Here is a 17394-nt window from a genome sequence, read left to right as displayed (position 1 = left end):
CTCACCACGCCTGGGGCCCAGTGCGGGCACGTCCCGATCACCTAGTCCCCGGCCCTCACGCCAGCATTTACTTTTCCTTCAGTCTTCTTCCACCTGGCTTCAAGTGCTATCTTCAGGCTTTCAAGGGTCGTACAGCGCCGATGACCGATACCACATTTACAGCCCACACAAGATCATTCCCTCTCCCTATCTCTAGAGACGTACAGATGTAAGAAGAACCTTCAACATAGCCCTCGACTTTACTACTGATCACTGGACTGTCTTTGCTGCAAAGAGTGAACGCACGACAGTCACTATTACAAAGAGGTAAAGCAGCTGCTAGAACCACCTTTTATTCAAGTTTTACAACTTGCAAGCATTGCAGATCTTTGCAAAAACACCATCTTTCTCCTAACCTAGTAAGCGTTCATTTAGAATTCAGTAACACCATATCCACCCTAACAGGTAGGCCTTTTCCCCTTGGGTACACTGATTAAGAAAGTTAAAGCATCATTCCTACTGTAAAACCACTTTTGAACTTCTAGTGAAAACTATAAAAACGTACCTGGGAAGGCGATGGAACCTCTATACTTAAGTTAAGTCTTGATTTCAAACTGACAGGAGAATGCAGACCATTCCATTTCACTGAAGACTCAGCTTTGCTAGTAACAGGACTGACAGTTGATGTCAGATGTGTAGAACAAGATGGCAATAAACTGCAAGTTCTAGAGGCAGATGCTATCTCGAGATCCACAGCAGCCAGAAATACTACAATTAAAACACAGGAAACACATACAATAGTCTCTGCAGAGCACCTGGGGAAAACAACGTTTCACGAGTACCCTTTAGTCCCCACAGTGGAAAGGGGCAAAACTCTGCTACTGGCTCGTCCTAATTAAGAATGTAATTTGTTTCTTAAAAATCATATCCTGCCATGCCAGGCGACTCAGGCTGACTCCCTGCCCAAGGACGTAAGCACGCCAAAGCGAGGGCCACGCAGACAAACCCACCTTCCTTGTGCTCCTCCTCTGCGGATTTCTTAGCTTTCTGAACTTGGAAGAGGTCAATGACAGAGTGTGGCCCCCCAGAGAAGTGGCTGGACTGTGCCGACGGGCGACCGGGACACGAAGGAGGGGTCTGATGAGTCGGAACCAACAGATTCACATGAATCCCAACCTAAACCAGAAGAAAGAACACATGTTTCTAGGAAAATTAAAGTGAAAATATTAGTTCACCTAAGCAAGGTTCTCAGCTTATCTGTTATACCATATTGTAGATCCTGGTTTTAGAATAATGGGATAAATGAAAGTACGCAAACAGAAATAACAGCTTTTATATATAATTTATATGATTTCTAGGGAATCCAGTGAGCAGTTATTCATCTCAATCTTACATCATCCAAGTCTACCCACATGTCCCACAATCTCTTTCAAATCAGAAAATCCAAACAAGCAGAATATCGCGTCCACTGGCGCCCCAGTCAACTGAGGTTTTAAAGGAGGATTTTTTTTTTTTTAAACTGGGGACAGTGTACTTGACAATCTGACTTATCATTTTTCTTTTTACAATGTACTTTGCAAATAAAACAACCAGGATGTACGGGCGGTGGGTACGCTGTAGGTATCCGTACAGATAACTTCCCCCTTCCTGTAAAACTCCATTACACCCGTATTTCAGGGAGCAGTTTTAATCGTGGAGGGCTTAATGACTTGGTAATCCCTCCACAAAACCCGCACCAGGCCACAATCTACCCTTGTGTGTAAGTGCACACAGCTGAACCTACAAACGTTAAGCTTTAACTAAGACAGGAAGCTGGAGGTGCTGCGTTTTTCCTGCCCTCTTCCCTGTCTGGGCAAGGCACATACACCCCCGCCCCCTCCCGAGCATCACTCTGCCGACATCAGAGAATTTCTGGTTAAAAAGGACCTCGCAGGTATACAAATATTTACAGATTCACACTCCATATAGTCCCATCTGTACTTCTAGCGGAGAGAGAACAGGAGGAATAAAATGATGCAGTAAATAAATTCTCAGTTAATTTTTAAAAAAAGGTACTATAAATAGCCAAGATATAATTACTATTCTAGGCAGAAAACGAGAGAGACTTCAGAACAAATCTGACTCTTTTCTAAAGTAAACAGAATCAGGTCAAATGAGAAAGTCAGAAGTGTTTCTCCTTCTTTTCTCCCCGGACGCCATCAAAGGAGCCGAAGACCTTCACATAAACCCCTCCCTGCCCCACCCCGACCATTCTCAGACCAAGCCTCCAATGAGAAAGTCAGAACTTGAAATTTTCATATACTCACCCCTCTCATATCCGATATATTCAGTTTCATTGTATGAAACATGTTTAGTACAGCCTTTCCAATGATCTTTGCACTATCTGTGGCCTGGTCAAGAGTTACAGTCCTGTAAATGATATAGTTATTTTTTTAAAGGAAGAAGATCTACATTCGGTACATATTCGCCAGTCCCTCCCAGTAGTACAGAAGTGTTTAGAGTCATAGAAAGCTTGTAAAGAAAGGTACAAAATAGGAGGCCAGTAATATGAAATTAACGGCACTGTCAGCAAGAAAAAATAGAAAACCCACATAGAACACTGGGACTTTCAGGGAAAAAAATCCAATGGAGACTTCGCCAACTAAAGTTGAGAAATTTTTAAAAAGGACAAATTTGAGTTAATTCATATACAACTATATGCCTAATACGTTGTGACTACAGCATAAATATCCCATGGACGGCCACAAGAAGAAAACAAATCTAACTGGAAGAAGTACAACCAGAACGCTCCTTAGAAGCAAGAATGGCGAGATTACGTCTCACGTACTTTGGACATGTTACCAGGAGGGATCAGTCCCTGGAGAAGGACATCACGCTTGGTGAAGTAGAGGGCCCGCAAAAAAGAGGAAGACCCTCAACGAGATGGACTGACACAGTGGCTGCAACAATGGGCTCAAGCATAAAAACAACTGTGAGGATGGCGCAGGACCGGGCAGTGTTTCGGTCTGTTGTACACGGGGCCGCTATGAGTCGGAACCAACTCGACCTCGATGGCACCTAACAACAACAACATACATGGTCAGCACTGTTGGTTCCAAGAAAATTTTAGGTTCTAAGCTTATCTATGTGGTGGCACAGTTAACATTCAGGAGAGAGAGACGAGTTCCCTGGATTTCAGTTTCTGCCTAATCCTTTTACATTATGTTTCAAGTAAAGCCAAAGTTTATTTTCAACATGTCAACACACTCATTGCAATTCTACGCTAGTCTCAAAGGCTCTCTAAATGGATAAAGAAGTATGTGATGAAGTTCATATGACAAAGAAAATACACTGGAATCCTCTGTCTAAAGCCCAGAGGAACTAAATGTGTGATTCTGAGATCTTTAAGGAGGACCAGAGGACCCACCAGGATCACTTCGTGTCAAGAGGGCACTGCACCCACCCACCAGCTCCTTCTGGGCTCCTCTGGCAGAAGCAGCACATCCCTCTGCAAAAAAGGTCCCTGCAGCTCCTGCTTTCCCTGGAGCCCATTTAGTCCACTCATGGTGGATGGGGCAGAGATTCACACCACTGACCACCTGCCCTCCCAACCAAAGAACCAACAATAAGCAGATAGCCAGTCTGAAACATCATCACATTGATTTTCACCTAAGATACAGGAATTCTGGCTGGTTAATATTTGGTTTTTCAAAAATGACACTTCCCGTATTTTCTTTAGTTACATGAGGACATGATGTACTCATCTATGAAATGTACCCAGTTTTTCTAAGGAAACCATTTGCAAAATATTTTACTGGTTTATTACCAAATAATTGCCTTAAACTTCTTTCACACAGATAATACGCTAAAGAATAACTTAAGGCAAGATTTTTAGCTCAACATGGTGATCTGCGCACATGTATTTATCTTCATTTCTTTCTAAAACCCCGCTAAACTGACTGGCAATAATTTTAAAAGGTATACACTCTTAAGAGAGAGATGGGAGAGGAGACAAGAGTAGAAGTGAATGTTAAAACCATACTTTGGAATGCTAAAGGCAAATCAGTAAACAGTAAGTTACCAATGCCTTCTAAATGCCTGGAGCAAGACGCCAACTAGAGACAAGCCAGTTTACACTACAGAACCTCAGAAATGCTCAGGAATTAGTGGTGTCCGGGATCTATGAAGGGAGGGCTGGAGAGAGGGGCTGAAAATGTGCAAGAGAAACAGACCCAGAGATCCCCTCCCTCAGAAGCTGACACAGAGGCTATCCACATTATCCATGGATATCAGCAAGAGCAGAGGAAAGAAGTGGGCGGCTTTACTCAAAAGAACAGAAACCTTGGCCCAACCAGGCTCTTTTTCCCATTCACTTACCAGAATGCTAGCTGCCATCCTTGTATTGTCCCACCTACCCCGGGGGCAATTCTACTCTGGAAAAAGAGACAGCAGATCTAACAACTGTTTTGGTACATCAGAGACCAGGGCCCTGCAACCACCCACCTCATGGTGAAGCCCAGTGGTCTACACACCCCTCTAAGAACTGAGGCGCCCAACAACTTTTGAGCAGTTCACACAGGAACAGACGGCCAAGGACGACTATACAGATATTTGAAGAAAGCCTCCATCACAAAAGACAGCAGCTAAAACAAACAGGAAAAAAAGAACGCAGAGAAGTAGAGATGACACCCGAACTAGAAGAGAATTTAAGAGAGAATATTGCAACTAAGAAGTAAGACAAAGATACTGTAAGTGTTTATCCAAAGAACCCCTCCAGAGGCTCTCAAATTAAAAACGTTAATAGAAATAAATTTAATACTGATCAAGTGCTGAGACTAATGGCAAAGACCAAAGCTTAAAATTCAAAACACCTGTGACAGAATATCCGGAAGGTCCCAGAGAGAAAGAACAGGTCTCCAACAAAGGCGATCCTAAGAGCCTCTATATTTAAAACCTAAAGTCAGCTGACTATTAAGCATGAGGGTAGACACAGGATAAAAACAATTTACCTCTATACATTTCTTTCTCAAGAAGACATTATATGCTTCAATAATTAAGAGAGTAAACGAGAAAGAAGGAGACCAACGATCCAACAGAGATCACAGAGAAGGGACATCCCAGGACCCCAAACTCTGCAGTAGTCTTAAAATAAAACCAATCTGGATTGGAGTAGGCCTCAAGGGAGGTGTCCAAGAAAACATATTAAAGCGATAGATTACCTGATGTATTCAAACACACTGGAAGGGAGTTTAGGAATCAACTCAATGAAAGGTTCACAAAAAAGCAAACAAACCAAACAAGGTGCTTACTTACTCAGGACTAAGAAGTTCAAAAGGGAGGGAAACGTGAACAGAGTACTGTACACGCCCTGTGGCTCAGCTGTGGGGAGTGGAGATGTGATCAGGATAATGGAACACTAGGTAGTGATTCAAACAAAAGCTGACAACCTTCTGAGGGGCCAGGGAAACATGCAGACAGGGGAAGCAGCAATTAACAATGGAAGGGAAAAGAAAATCAATCTTCACTACCGTTTCAGGATACAAGATAAACATACAAAAATCAGTTGGATTCCTTTACACCAACAAAGAGAACCTCGAACAGGAAACCACCAAATCAATACCATTTACAATAGCACCCAAGAAGATAAAATGCTTAGGAATAAATCTAACCAGAGATGTAAAAGATCTATACAACGAAAACTGCAAGACACTACTGTAAGAAACCAAAAGAGACGTGCATAAGTGGAAAAACATACCTTGCTCATGGACAGGTAGACTCAACATTGTGAAGATGTCAATTTTACCCAAAGCGATTTACAGATACAATGCAATCTCAATCCAAATTCCAATGGCATTTTTTAATGAGATGGAGAAACAAATCACCAACTTCATATGGAAAGGTAAGAGGCCCCAAGTAAGTAAAGCATTACTCAAGAAGAAGAACAAAGTGGGAGGCCTCACGCTACCTGATTTTAGAACCTATTATACCGCCACAGTAGTCAAAACAGCCTGGTACCGGTACAACAACAGATACATAGACCAGTGGAACAGAATTGAGAATCCAGACATAAATTCATCCACCTATCAGCAGCTGATATTTAACAAAGGCCCTAAGTCCGTTAATTGGGGAAGACAGTATCTTTAACAAAATGTGCTGGCATAACTGGATATCCATCAGCAAAAAAACTGAAACAAGACCCATACCTCACACCATGCACAAAAACTAACTCAAAATGGATCAAAGACTTAAATATAAAATCGAAAATGGTAAAGATCATGGAAGAAAAAACAGGTGCAACACTAGGATCCCTAATACATGGCATAAACACAATACGAACCATACGTAGCAATGCACAAGCACCAGAAGAGAGACTAGGTAAATGGGAGCTCCTAAAAATCAAACACTTATGCTCATCAAAAGACTTCACCAAAAGAGTCAAAAGACAACCTACAGACTGGGAAAAACTTTTTGGCTACGACAAATCCGACCTGCATCTAATCTCTAAAATCTACAAGATACTACAAAACCTCAACAACAAAAAGACAAATAACCCAATTAAAAAACGGGCAAAAGGTATGAACAGGCCCTTCGCCAAAGAAGATATTCAGGCGGCTAACAGACACATGAAGAAATGCTCACGATCATTAGCCATTAGACAACTGCAGATCAAAACTACAATGAGATATCATCTCACCCCAACAAGGCTAGCACTAATCTTAAAAACACAAAATAATAAATGCTGGAGAGGTTGTGGAGAGACTGGTACACTTATACACTGTTGGTGGGAATGTAAAATGGTACGACCACTTTGGAAATCGATTTGGCGCTTCCTTAAAAAGCTAAAAATAGAATTATCATAGGATCCAGCTATCCTGCTCCTTGGAATATATCCTAGAGAAATAAGAGCCGTCACACGAATAGATATATGCACACTCATGTTCACTGCAGCGCTGTTCACAATAGCAAAAAGAGGGAAACAACCTAGGTGTCCATCAACGGACGAATTGATGAACAAATTATGGTATATCCGCCCAACAGAATACTCTGCAATGATGAAGCTGTGAAACATCTCATAACATGGAGGAAGCTGGAGGTCATCATGCTGAGTGAATTTAGTCAGTCACAGAAGGACAGATATTGTATAAGACCACTATTATAAGAACTCAAGAAATGGTTTAATCACAGAAGAAAACATTCTTTGATGGTTACAAGGGTGGGGAGGGAGGGGAGGGTTATTTACTAACTAGATAGTAGATAAGAGTTACCTTAGGTGAAGGGAAGGACAGCACTCACTACAGGGGAAGTCAGCACAACTGGACGAAACCAAAGCCAAGAAGTTTCCTGAATACAATCAACAATCAAACACTTTGAGGGACAGAGTAGCAGAGGTAAGGGTCTAGGGACCATGCTTTCAGGAGACATCTAGGTCAACTGGCATAACAAAGCTTATTAAGAAAATGTTCTGCATCCTACTTTGGTGAGCGGCGTCCGAGGTCTTAAAAGCTTGCAAGTGGCCATCTAAAATGCATCAATTTGTCCAAACTCACCTGGAGTAAAGGAGAATGAAGAACACCAAAGACACAAGGAAAGTAGTAGTCCAAGAGACAGAAAGGGCCACATAAACCAGAGACTCCATCAGCCTAAGACCAGGGGAACTAGATGGTGCCCGGCTACCACCGACAACTGCCCTGACAGGGAACACAACACAGAATCCCTGAGGGAGCAGGAGAAAGGTGGGGTGCAGAACTCAAATTCTAGTAAAAAGACTTAATGGTCTGAGACTGGAGGTACCCCGGAAAGCATGGCCCCTGCATTCTCTATCAGCCCAGAACTAAAACAATTTCCGAGGCCAAGTCTTCAGACAGGGATTGGACTGGACTGTGGGACATAAAGTGATACTCGTGAGGAGTGTGCCTCTTGGCTCAAGTAGATACAAGAGACTAAACGTCAGCTTCTGTTCGGAGGTGAGATGGGAAGGCAGAGAGGGTTAAGAGCTGGTTGAATGGACATGGGGAATGAGGGGTGGAAAGGAGGAGTGTGCTGTCACAGTATGGGGTGAGCAATTAGAGTCACGTAACAATGTGTGTATAAATTTTTGTATGGGAAAAGAAAAAAAACACGAAGGAACCCCACAGTGAAAAAGTTTTTCCAATGTGGGAGGAAAAAAAACTGCTCTAAGAAAAATTTCCCTAAGTGAAAATCAAACCACAGCTCTCATCTACATGTGGCTCTGTGACATACAATTTACCACCTGTCATTTCCATTGAAGTATCTGAATGCATCAGAGGCTGAGAACCACGTGACTGCCATGTTTTTAGATTAGTGCCAATTATGAGATTACGAAGTTATGAAATACGGAGTTATCACTTCTTAGTCAACCAAACGTCAGAGTCCGCAATTTCTTTCTGTAAAGGGCCTGAGAATAAATATTTTTAGCCCTGCAGTCTCTTTTGCATATTCTTCTTTGTTCTGTACAAACCTTTTTATAAAACCTGTCTGCAGCTCACAGGTCATAGAGAAACAGGCTACAGGATGGATTTGGCCATGGGAAGTAGTTTCCCAACCCCTGAGTAGTGGAAATATGAGGTCAGTGTAAAGTAGCCCTGGTGGCACAGTGGTTAAGCGGTCAGCTGCTAACCAAAAGGTCAGCGGTTCGAGAAAGATGTGGCAGTCTGCTTCCTTAAAGATTACAGCCTTGGAAACCCTATGGGGCCATTCTACTCTGTCCTGCAGGGTCACTGTGAGTCTCAACAGACTCGACGGCAATGAGTTTAGTTTTCTGGTTATTACGATCAGCGACCTGAAGCATTTCTTATGAAGTTATGTCACCAAAATGTTAGGGGTAAGTAAAAGGCTTAAGAGTTGACCTACACCTTGGAAACATTTATGAAGTCACACTTGTTTCTATTAATTATGTACTCCTTTGGCCTCTATCCTGTCTCGTCCGAAGTTAGTATTTTAGGGGTGCAGCAGAGTGTATGCTTTGTTTCCAGCAACGCATGGCAGATTCTGAACTGTCCTGTATTTATTAAACGAGGAGTCGTTACTGCGTTAAACACCAACATATTCATGGAAGAAATGATACGGTATCCGAGGTTTGCTTCAAAATAACTGGGGCGGTGGGGGAAGGATGGCATGGGGTAGCTATGAAACCAGAGTGATCAATGTTGAAACAAGATGATTAGGTACATGGAGGTTCTGTATACTGTTCTTCCTTACTTTGTATATATTTAAAATTCTCAATGAAACATTTAGGTTTAGGACACAAATGGAGCTATCTCCAATTATTACAGTAAGCAGGTATGTTTAAGAAAAAGCTGAATGAATATTATCCTTGAACAGGGAGGGGATGATAAAGTATCATTAATTCTAATATTTTAATTGCTATAATTAGATTTCTGGAGTACTTGGATTCTCCCAAAAAGGATTAAACAAAGACTGATTATCTTATTAAGATTAGCCGTCTCACTGCTGTCAGCCCTTAGGTACTGCTGAGTTCACCCCAATGTACGAGGCTAACTAACTATCAGGTCTTTAAAAACGCACACACAGGGGCAGGGGAGGGGCGGGAAGGGACCCGAGTTACTCCAGTTGCCTAGCCCAAGGACAATCATTTAACTTTCCCGATGATCCTTCCCATGTATCTTCCTGAAACTCTGCAGTTCCTCTTTCCATGCATGCTTAGGCCAAGGAAAAGGTAGGCAGAAAACGGGTGAGATTCAGGGTCAATGGATTATAGTAGTTTGTTACCGGTCTAGATGAAAAAGAATGATAGCTTTTTGGGGGGAGCTTTATATAAACAGTATGATTTAAGACTACAGGAATACATGGAAGATTATTCAGAAAGTCAAAGACAGAATAGCTGACAAATTAATTTGGGACAAAAGAACAATTTTATTAGTTCCAGGCCTTAAAATAATAGATATTCTCAGAAAAGATGTTATAAATTAGATCTGATTTTTCCCACAGAAACTTTGTTTAAAAAGATAATTATATTCCTGAGTAAGGGCCTAGTAATCACCTTACTGTAATAATGACCACTAACACTGTATTCAATGAACTATCATTGGAAATATGTGCACATTATAATTTATTAAAACAGGTAACTGTAACAGTTCAGACAACCATAAATTTACTTTATCAATTATGTTTTTGAGTTTGTAATTCCTAATCCCTGTTTTAGGGTGAACAAGCGCACGCAGGATTAAACTGGACATTTTCCGTGTTTGACGGCAGCTCTCACTGCTCTCAGCAATATCACCACATACACAGATATAACATACATGGTTGGCACGCACTAACCCTGAATTAAATTGTTCTCATTCCTTGTATGTCACGTCAATGTCAAAGTCTCAAACCTTCGGTCTGACGGACAGATAAACACAGTGTACTGTGTCACATAAAATAACACACAAATCTTATGTCAAGTTTTTTATCAGTGGCCGCCACATCAAAACAGGGTTTTCAATGCTGTCCAGCAGTTTTCAGGGACCACAGTGACTAACCGATTCACAAATAGAAACTATACCTACCTCAATGAATCAGATGTCTCATTCAAATCACTGTTTAAAGTACTATACTGTACTGACATTTCCCTCAGGGACAGTGTTACCAAGGCACAAAACTACGACGGTCTCTCCGCGTGCAGGTGTGGTCTCCCCCTTCTCTTCTGCCCATGCACTAAAGAACACACCAAGAGGCTGACCTCCTGCTATGCTGTGCTTGTCATCGGCTGAACAGGAGTGCACTGACATAAACGGCTTTGGGCTAAGGCCTTTCTTCAAACTCTTCCTGAGTTTTCTTCCTTGAAAATTAACTGTAATAACCTGCACTGAAATATAATTGCAATACTGTTTGCAAAATCGGCTTACCTGTTAATGTTATCGCAAATTCCATGGCCTCCAAATTTTGCAGGTTCTAGAGGGGCCCCCGGCTTTCGCACCATGATTTTGAGAGTCAGCCGCCTACCCTTCACGCCGGCAGCTTCAAGCCGTCTTTGAATTTCTTCTGAAAGACTCAAAAGAAAAGCTTCTGCTTCTTTTGGCTAGGAAAACAGAAACATGGAAAAACTTCCATGTTAACTTCCTATATGCCTAACTTTTAATATTAAGCATGTCTATTATTTACTATCTTGCTAAGCTTCTATTAAAAAATAAACACTCTGTATACCCATTTTCCCAACCAAGCAGAAGTGATGAGTACCTTTAAAGAAGTTATTCATTCTTGCTTTTTTATGCTGTCACTTTTCTGTTACAAATTGTTGTACTTACATTATTACAGTAAAGCGTCAATAAAATGTGCTTTTGTCAATATCGTACTCTATTTCTATGTATGGAGCGCTGGTGGTGCAGTGGTTAAGAGCTCAGCTGCTAATCAAAAGGTCGGCAGTTGGAATCCACCAGCCGCTCCTTGGAAACCCTATGGGGCAGTTCTACTCTATCGTATGGGGTGGCTGGGAGTCGGAATCAACTCGACAGCAACGGGTTTGGTTTTTTGGTTCTTATTCCTAAGCGCAGCCCAAGCACCGTCTCCATCCTTAAGGAAACGCGAATTGCTGAGTTACAAGGACTACGCACCATGGGGAAATGAGAGGACCAATCAGATTTCAAATCCTCATGGGATGGTGTTTTTTTTTTTTTTTTGTAATATAAATTCCTAGAGACATAGCCAAACCCAAACATATATTTCAAAGGAAAATGAAAACTATTCAATTATCTGTGCCACTACTTTTTTCCATAGGCACAGACAACTGGAAGTTAGCTGAAACTTACTTTTAACCACAGCTTAAAAAGTATTTCAACACGAAATACATTTTCTGGTCCTTTTCTCCCCCTTCACTAGAAATTAGAATAATTATGTAATCTAAAATTCGGTAAGAATTAATCCTAAAGGCACAACTGTTTCGTACCTTTCCCCAAGATGTGGGTTCCCTCAGTCTTATCCAAGGGCTATGTCTGACCATACACTGCCTCAAGAGACCTTCCTGAAGCTTTGGAAACACAAAGAATTTGAACACACAACTTCAAGCATAAAGGGCCTCACCGTGCACTTGGGAAGACGGGACTATGGGAAAGCACAAAGAACAACATGTGGTAAAATCCCTAAGAGATCAGCACCTGGGTAAACCTTATTCCATAGTTGATCTCCGCTGAGATAGATTTTCTTTCCTTTTCAGTTCGAACTGGTCGATCATCCAAACCACGGCAGAACCTATAAAGCATTTGACCTGTTTTGGGACCAAATTCTTTTTGGAGTTTTGCCATGGTCATATATTGCAAGTCTCCACATGTTTTAATTCCCAAAGATGTCAACTTGGATTCCATCGAATGTCCAACTCCTAGGAAAGGAGATATACATACAGTTGTTTAATTTTGCAGATAAATAAAAACAATCTTAGCAATGTGCAATAACTATCATTAATGCAAAAACTTTAAAATAATCCCTTAAAATCCCTGTTAAATGACATAACTGAAGCATTTTAAAGATTAGAGATTTTTTTTTAGTGTAAAATCATGCTAATCGTGTTATTTCTAGAATCTAGTTCTCAATTTGGACTCCACGTATGGTAAAGCAGAAACTTCTCAAATATGTACGTCTAAAATAAGTTACCAAAAGAATGTGATTTTTATTTCTCACTCAGTACCAAGATTTCTATCTTACTCACAAAATCAACTCATTAAGTGATGTTGTTAGTTGCTGTCGAGTTGATTCTGACTCCTAGCGACCCCAAGTGTGCAGAGCAGAACTGTTCCATAGGGTTTTCCAGGCTGTGACCTTTCAGAAGCAGATCGCCAGGCCTGTCTTCCCAGGTGCCTCTGGGTGGGTATGAAGCACCAACCTTTCCGTTAGTAGTCATGCACTTCACCATCTACACCACCTAGGAACTCCTGATTAAGTAAGACACGACCACTGGATGGGCCAACCAGTGTGACGTCCAGGCGGCCCAGCAGACCGCAGAACATGAAGGACTCTACTCTGATTTTGGTGATGAGCCAACTCCACGATGGTTTCAGCTGCATGTTCTTTGAATGAGAACTAAAACAAGAACTTCTGATAGAGGTCTAAACCCTGAAATTCACTTACTGTCGGACTGGACAAAAGTAGTAACAATGACTCAGAGATGAAGGTCCGTATGCAAACAGACTGGGGGCTGGGGGAAGACAGAGACTGCTGTTGTCAACAAAGGTCAGCTCCCTGAGAAGGGCCTAAGCTCCCTGCAGCTGAGCCAGCATTCAGCAGTCCCTGTGCTATACTCCAACAGGTGCAGGGTTCTCAGCCTCGCCCAAAGGACGCTGATGAGTTCTGCTGACCTAGGCTGGGGCCTCACAAGTTTTCCTCTATTTGCCCTAAAAGCTTATAAAAGGTATGCATATCTAGGAAAGAACTTCAGATAGGGAAAAACAGTTATTTATCAATATGGTCTCCACATCATCAAATAAATATATCTCACCAATGAGAAAAAGACCATTTGTGTTTCTGGTCTTCTACAGGGAGGCACAGTGGTTAAGAGCTCGGCTGCTAACCAAAGGTCAGCAGTTTGAATCCACCAGGCACTCCTTGGAAACCCTATGGGGCAGTTCTACTCTGTCCTATAGGGTCACTATGAGTTGAAATCCACTCGACAGCAACAGGTTTTTTTTTGTTTTTTTTTTTTAAATAAGACAGAGTAGAACTACCCCAAAGGGTTTGCAAAGAGTGGCTGGTGGATTCCAACTGTGCCACCAGCGCTCCCATTAGCCATTAGAGAGATGCAAATCAAAACCACATTGAGATATCATCTCAGCCGTGCTAAAATGGCACTGATCAAAAAAACAGAAAACAACAAATGCTGGCGATGATGTAGGGAGATTGGAACTCTTATTATACTCTGCTGGTGGGAATGTAAAATGGTACAACCACTATGCAAAATGGTATGGCGCTTCCTCAAAAGACTAGAAATAGAACTACCTTATCATCCAGCAATCCCCCTCGTAGGTATATACCCAAGAGACCTAACAGAAGTGACATGAACAGACATGCACACCTACGTTCTTCACAGCACTAGTCCTAACAGCAAAAAGATGGAACAAACCTAAGTGCCCATCAACAGATGAATGGATAAATACAACGTGGTACACACGTACAATGGAATACCCTGCAGCTATAAGGAATACTGACGAGTTCTTGAAACATAACATGGATAAATCTGGAGGACATTATGCTGAGTGAAATAAGCCAATCACAAAAGGTCTGATCCCACTTTTATAAAAAGGTAAGAAGAGGTATACATACAGAAATCAACCTTCATTGGTGGTTACCAGGGATGGGAGGGGGAGAGGGAGGCATCACTCTCTAGACAGTAGACACTTGTTATTTTGGGTGATGGGAAAGGCAACACTGAATGTGGGTGAAGTGTGCACAACCTGACCAAGGTAAACGATGATGCTATGATGTACACAAGAATAAGGGCTGTTTTTGGTAAATGCTGTAACGTATACAATTCTGCAACCATAGCAATAACAACCAAAAATACCTGTGTGGTTACATACGTAAATATGTATGCATATACGTGTATGTTGTTGTTGTTAGGTGCCATCAAGTCAGTCCCGACTCACAGCGACCCTACGTACAACAGAATGAAACACTGCCCAGTCCTTTGCCATCCTCACAATCATTATGCTTGAGCTCACTGTTGCAGCCACTGTGTCAATCCATCTCCTTGAGGGTCTTCCTCTTTTTTGGTGACCCTCTCCTTTACTAATAAGCATGATGTCCTTCTCTCCAGGGACTGATCCCTCCTGATAAGATGTCCAAAATATGGGAGACGTAGTCTCTCCATCTTTGCTTTTAAGGAGCATTCTGGTTGTACTTCATCCGAGACAGATTTGTTCGTTGTTTTGGCAGCCCACGGTATATTCAATATCCTTCGCCAACAGGTATATGTGTGTATACGTGTGTGCACATACAGGTGAATCTATAGGCGTATACATATACATATATATACACACACACATCTATATATACACGTGTGTGCTGCACATAATATTCATATATAGAATAAACAATAAAGCACGTGGGGGCAGAGTTATAGATACTTCCTAGACATAAACAAACACCTCACAAGATTGGTTTACTGGGTTTGAAGGCTTAGGACCATTGTCTCGTGGAACAACTTGGTCAACTGGTGTAACATAATTCATAATTTTTTTGTTCTGTATTCTAGTTTCGTAAGTGGTGTCTGGGGTCTTAAAAGCTTGTGAACAGCCATCTACAATACACCTATTGGTCTCTACTTGTCTGCAGCTAAAGAGAAAAAAGGAAACAGACTCAAAGAAGAAACTAGTCTACAGGACTAACAGTCTACATGAACCATGGCCTCATCTACCCTGAGACCAGAAGAACTAGATGGTGCCTGGCTACCACTAACAACCATTCTGATCAGGGATACAACAGATAGTCCCCGATAGAACGGGAGAAAAATTTAAGACAAAAGTCAAATTCTTAAAGAAGGCCAGACTTAGTGGACCAGTTGACTAGAGGAACCCCTGAGACTATTGCCTGAGATACCCTTTAAACTTAGAATTGAAACCACTCCTGGAGGTCACCTTTCAGCTAAATAACAGATTGGCTCAGAAACTAAACAATATGACTCATGAGTACTGCACTCCTTTTTAAAAAAAAAAAAAAAAAAAAAAAATGAGCGATATGAGGCCAAATGGTCAACAGTTACCCTAAAGCAAAGATAAGATGGTAAGGGGGGCGGGGCAGGGAAACTAGATCAATGGAAATGAAGGAGAAGAGAAATAATGAGAACGCTGACACACTGTGACAATGTAACCGACGTCAGTGAACAGTACGTACAGAAACTGTTAAGTGGGAACCCTGATTTGCTTTCACCAAAAACACAATAAAATACTACATTAAAAAAAAAAGAAGAAAGTGGCTTAGCAGAGGAAGTCAATATTGCTACCTCAATCTTTCAGGCAGGGTTCCTGGGTGGTGTAAACAGTTAACATGCTCAGCTGCTAACCAAAAGGTTGGAAGTTCAAATCCACCCAGAGGTTGCTCAGAAGAAAGGCCTAGTGAATTTGTTATTAGAACTGTTTAAATTCTGTTGTCTAATAAGGTAATTTGCTAATTTGATTTTATAAAGTTAATTATTCTTAAAATTAAACCTCAAAATGTCACAATTCATACTCACTTCTGATACTAATACATTATGTTGTAAACTTTTTTTACTAGGGCGTCAGGGAGCTTTAAAACCACCCCACCATAAAATGCCATTTGGATCATTTAATGATTTATGGCCTTACAAGACAAATTTCTAAGTCAGTTCAGATCTATTTTTTTTAATTAGGCCTAAGAATATGAATCTAAAAACACTACTATATCTATTTTTAACGAACAAGTGGATAAAAAACTTTCATTATAAATATTCTATCTTGACCTTTCTCCACCACAAACATAAGGAAGCTTTGCAAAGCTGACACTGTCTGCTTTATAACAAATTTGAGAGGGTTATCTGAAAATAGTATCAAGAATTACTATTTGGCTTAGAGTAATTTCTTAGAAATAGATACCTACCATAGAAAGGAAGTTGAAATACTGGATAATTTGTGAAATAAACTGTCCTACACACACACCAAAAAAAATCTTAGATCTATTCAAGGCCCCCAAAAGATGAACCATCTGTCAGTTATAATTAATTATAATTTGATGATTTCTCCACAGAAAAGATTCTTATACATTAGGTTATTTTCTCTTTTTTAAGTTAGCCACATGGTAACTAAACAAAAAGATAAAATAACTAAATGTGCTTTCATTCAACCTCTAGAGTTAACAAAAACAAAATACTTTCATCTTTAGATTTTATTTTTCCTAATACAGCTCAAACATTTTCTACTTTTAAAATCATTTGTGCATTAAACTCAGAAAACTCTCTGCTATTAGTACTGCGGGCTGACTTTACAAAGAGAATGGACTCTCAAAATTTATCTTTGGCCTAGAAGTACGCCACATCAATTATGGGTTAAAGGACCAAAAGGCAATTTGACCATATTCCCTTTTCAACATTTCTTAGAGTTCCTTGATCTTGCTACTTGAGAAATAAAGTAAAACCCATGAAAAGCCAAATTAAAGTCTTGATAAATCAAGGTGATACTCATTGAGGAATTCTTAATTTTCATTTTCATGGTGCTCAAACGTAGCTTAAAATTTTTTTTTGACTTCATGTTTGGGAAAAGGGAGATATATTAGAAAACAATAGAAAGCACTAGTAAACCGTCTACAAGAAAGAGAACTTCGAAGGCTGTGCGTTTACCTGGCAGGTTAATAACCAGCTGGCCTCTGATAAAATCATCAACCTCTTCTGGCTTTAGGTGGTACTGCCCATCTGGCTTTGCTTTTCTAGTTGCCATTCTAGCCAGGAGGATATTAGATCCTAGAAAGTTAAAAAAA

General features: G+C 40.9%; 1 protein-coding gene across 7 annotated transcripts in view; it reads right to left on the bottom strand.

The window, feature by feature from the left end:
* The window catches only part of REV1 (REV1 DNA directed polymerase), a 65264-nt gene that overhangs the window by 3899 nt on the left and 43971 nt on the right, over window positions 1–17394 (bottom strand). For all 7 annotated transcript variants that reach the window (XM_012555910.2, XM_004369314.3, XM_023734064.1 and 4 more), the window contains 6 exons: window positions 17258–17377; window positions 12075–12295; window positions 10830–11002; window positions 2286–2388; window positions 990–1155; window positions 545–747 (listed from right to left, as the gene is read on the bottom strand). In XM_012555910.2, the coding sequence (XP_012411364.1) occupies window positions 545–747; window positions 990–1155; window positions 2286–2388; window positions 10830–11002; window positions 12075–12295; window positions 17258–17377 (986 nt within the window). The remainder of the gene's footprint in view (window positions 1–544; window positions 748–989; window positions 1156–2285; window positions 2389–10829; window positions 11003–12074; window positions 12296–17257; window positions 17378–17394) is intronic.

This window comes from Trichechus manatus, unplaced genomic scaffold (genome assembly GCF_000243295.1).
Source record: "Trichechus manatus latirostris isolate Lorelei unplaced genomic scaffold, TriManLat1.0 scaffold00004, whole genome shotgun sequence".
Taxonomy (NCBI): Eukaryota; Metazoa; Chordata; class Mammalia; order Sirenia; family Trichechidae; genus Trichechus; species Trichechus manatus.
Note: the sequence above shows the minus strand (reverse complement) of the source record. Positions and strands in the feature narration are given on the sequence as shown.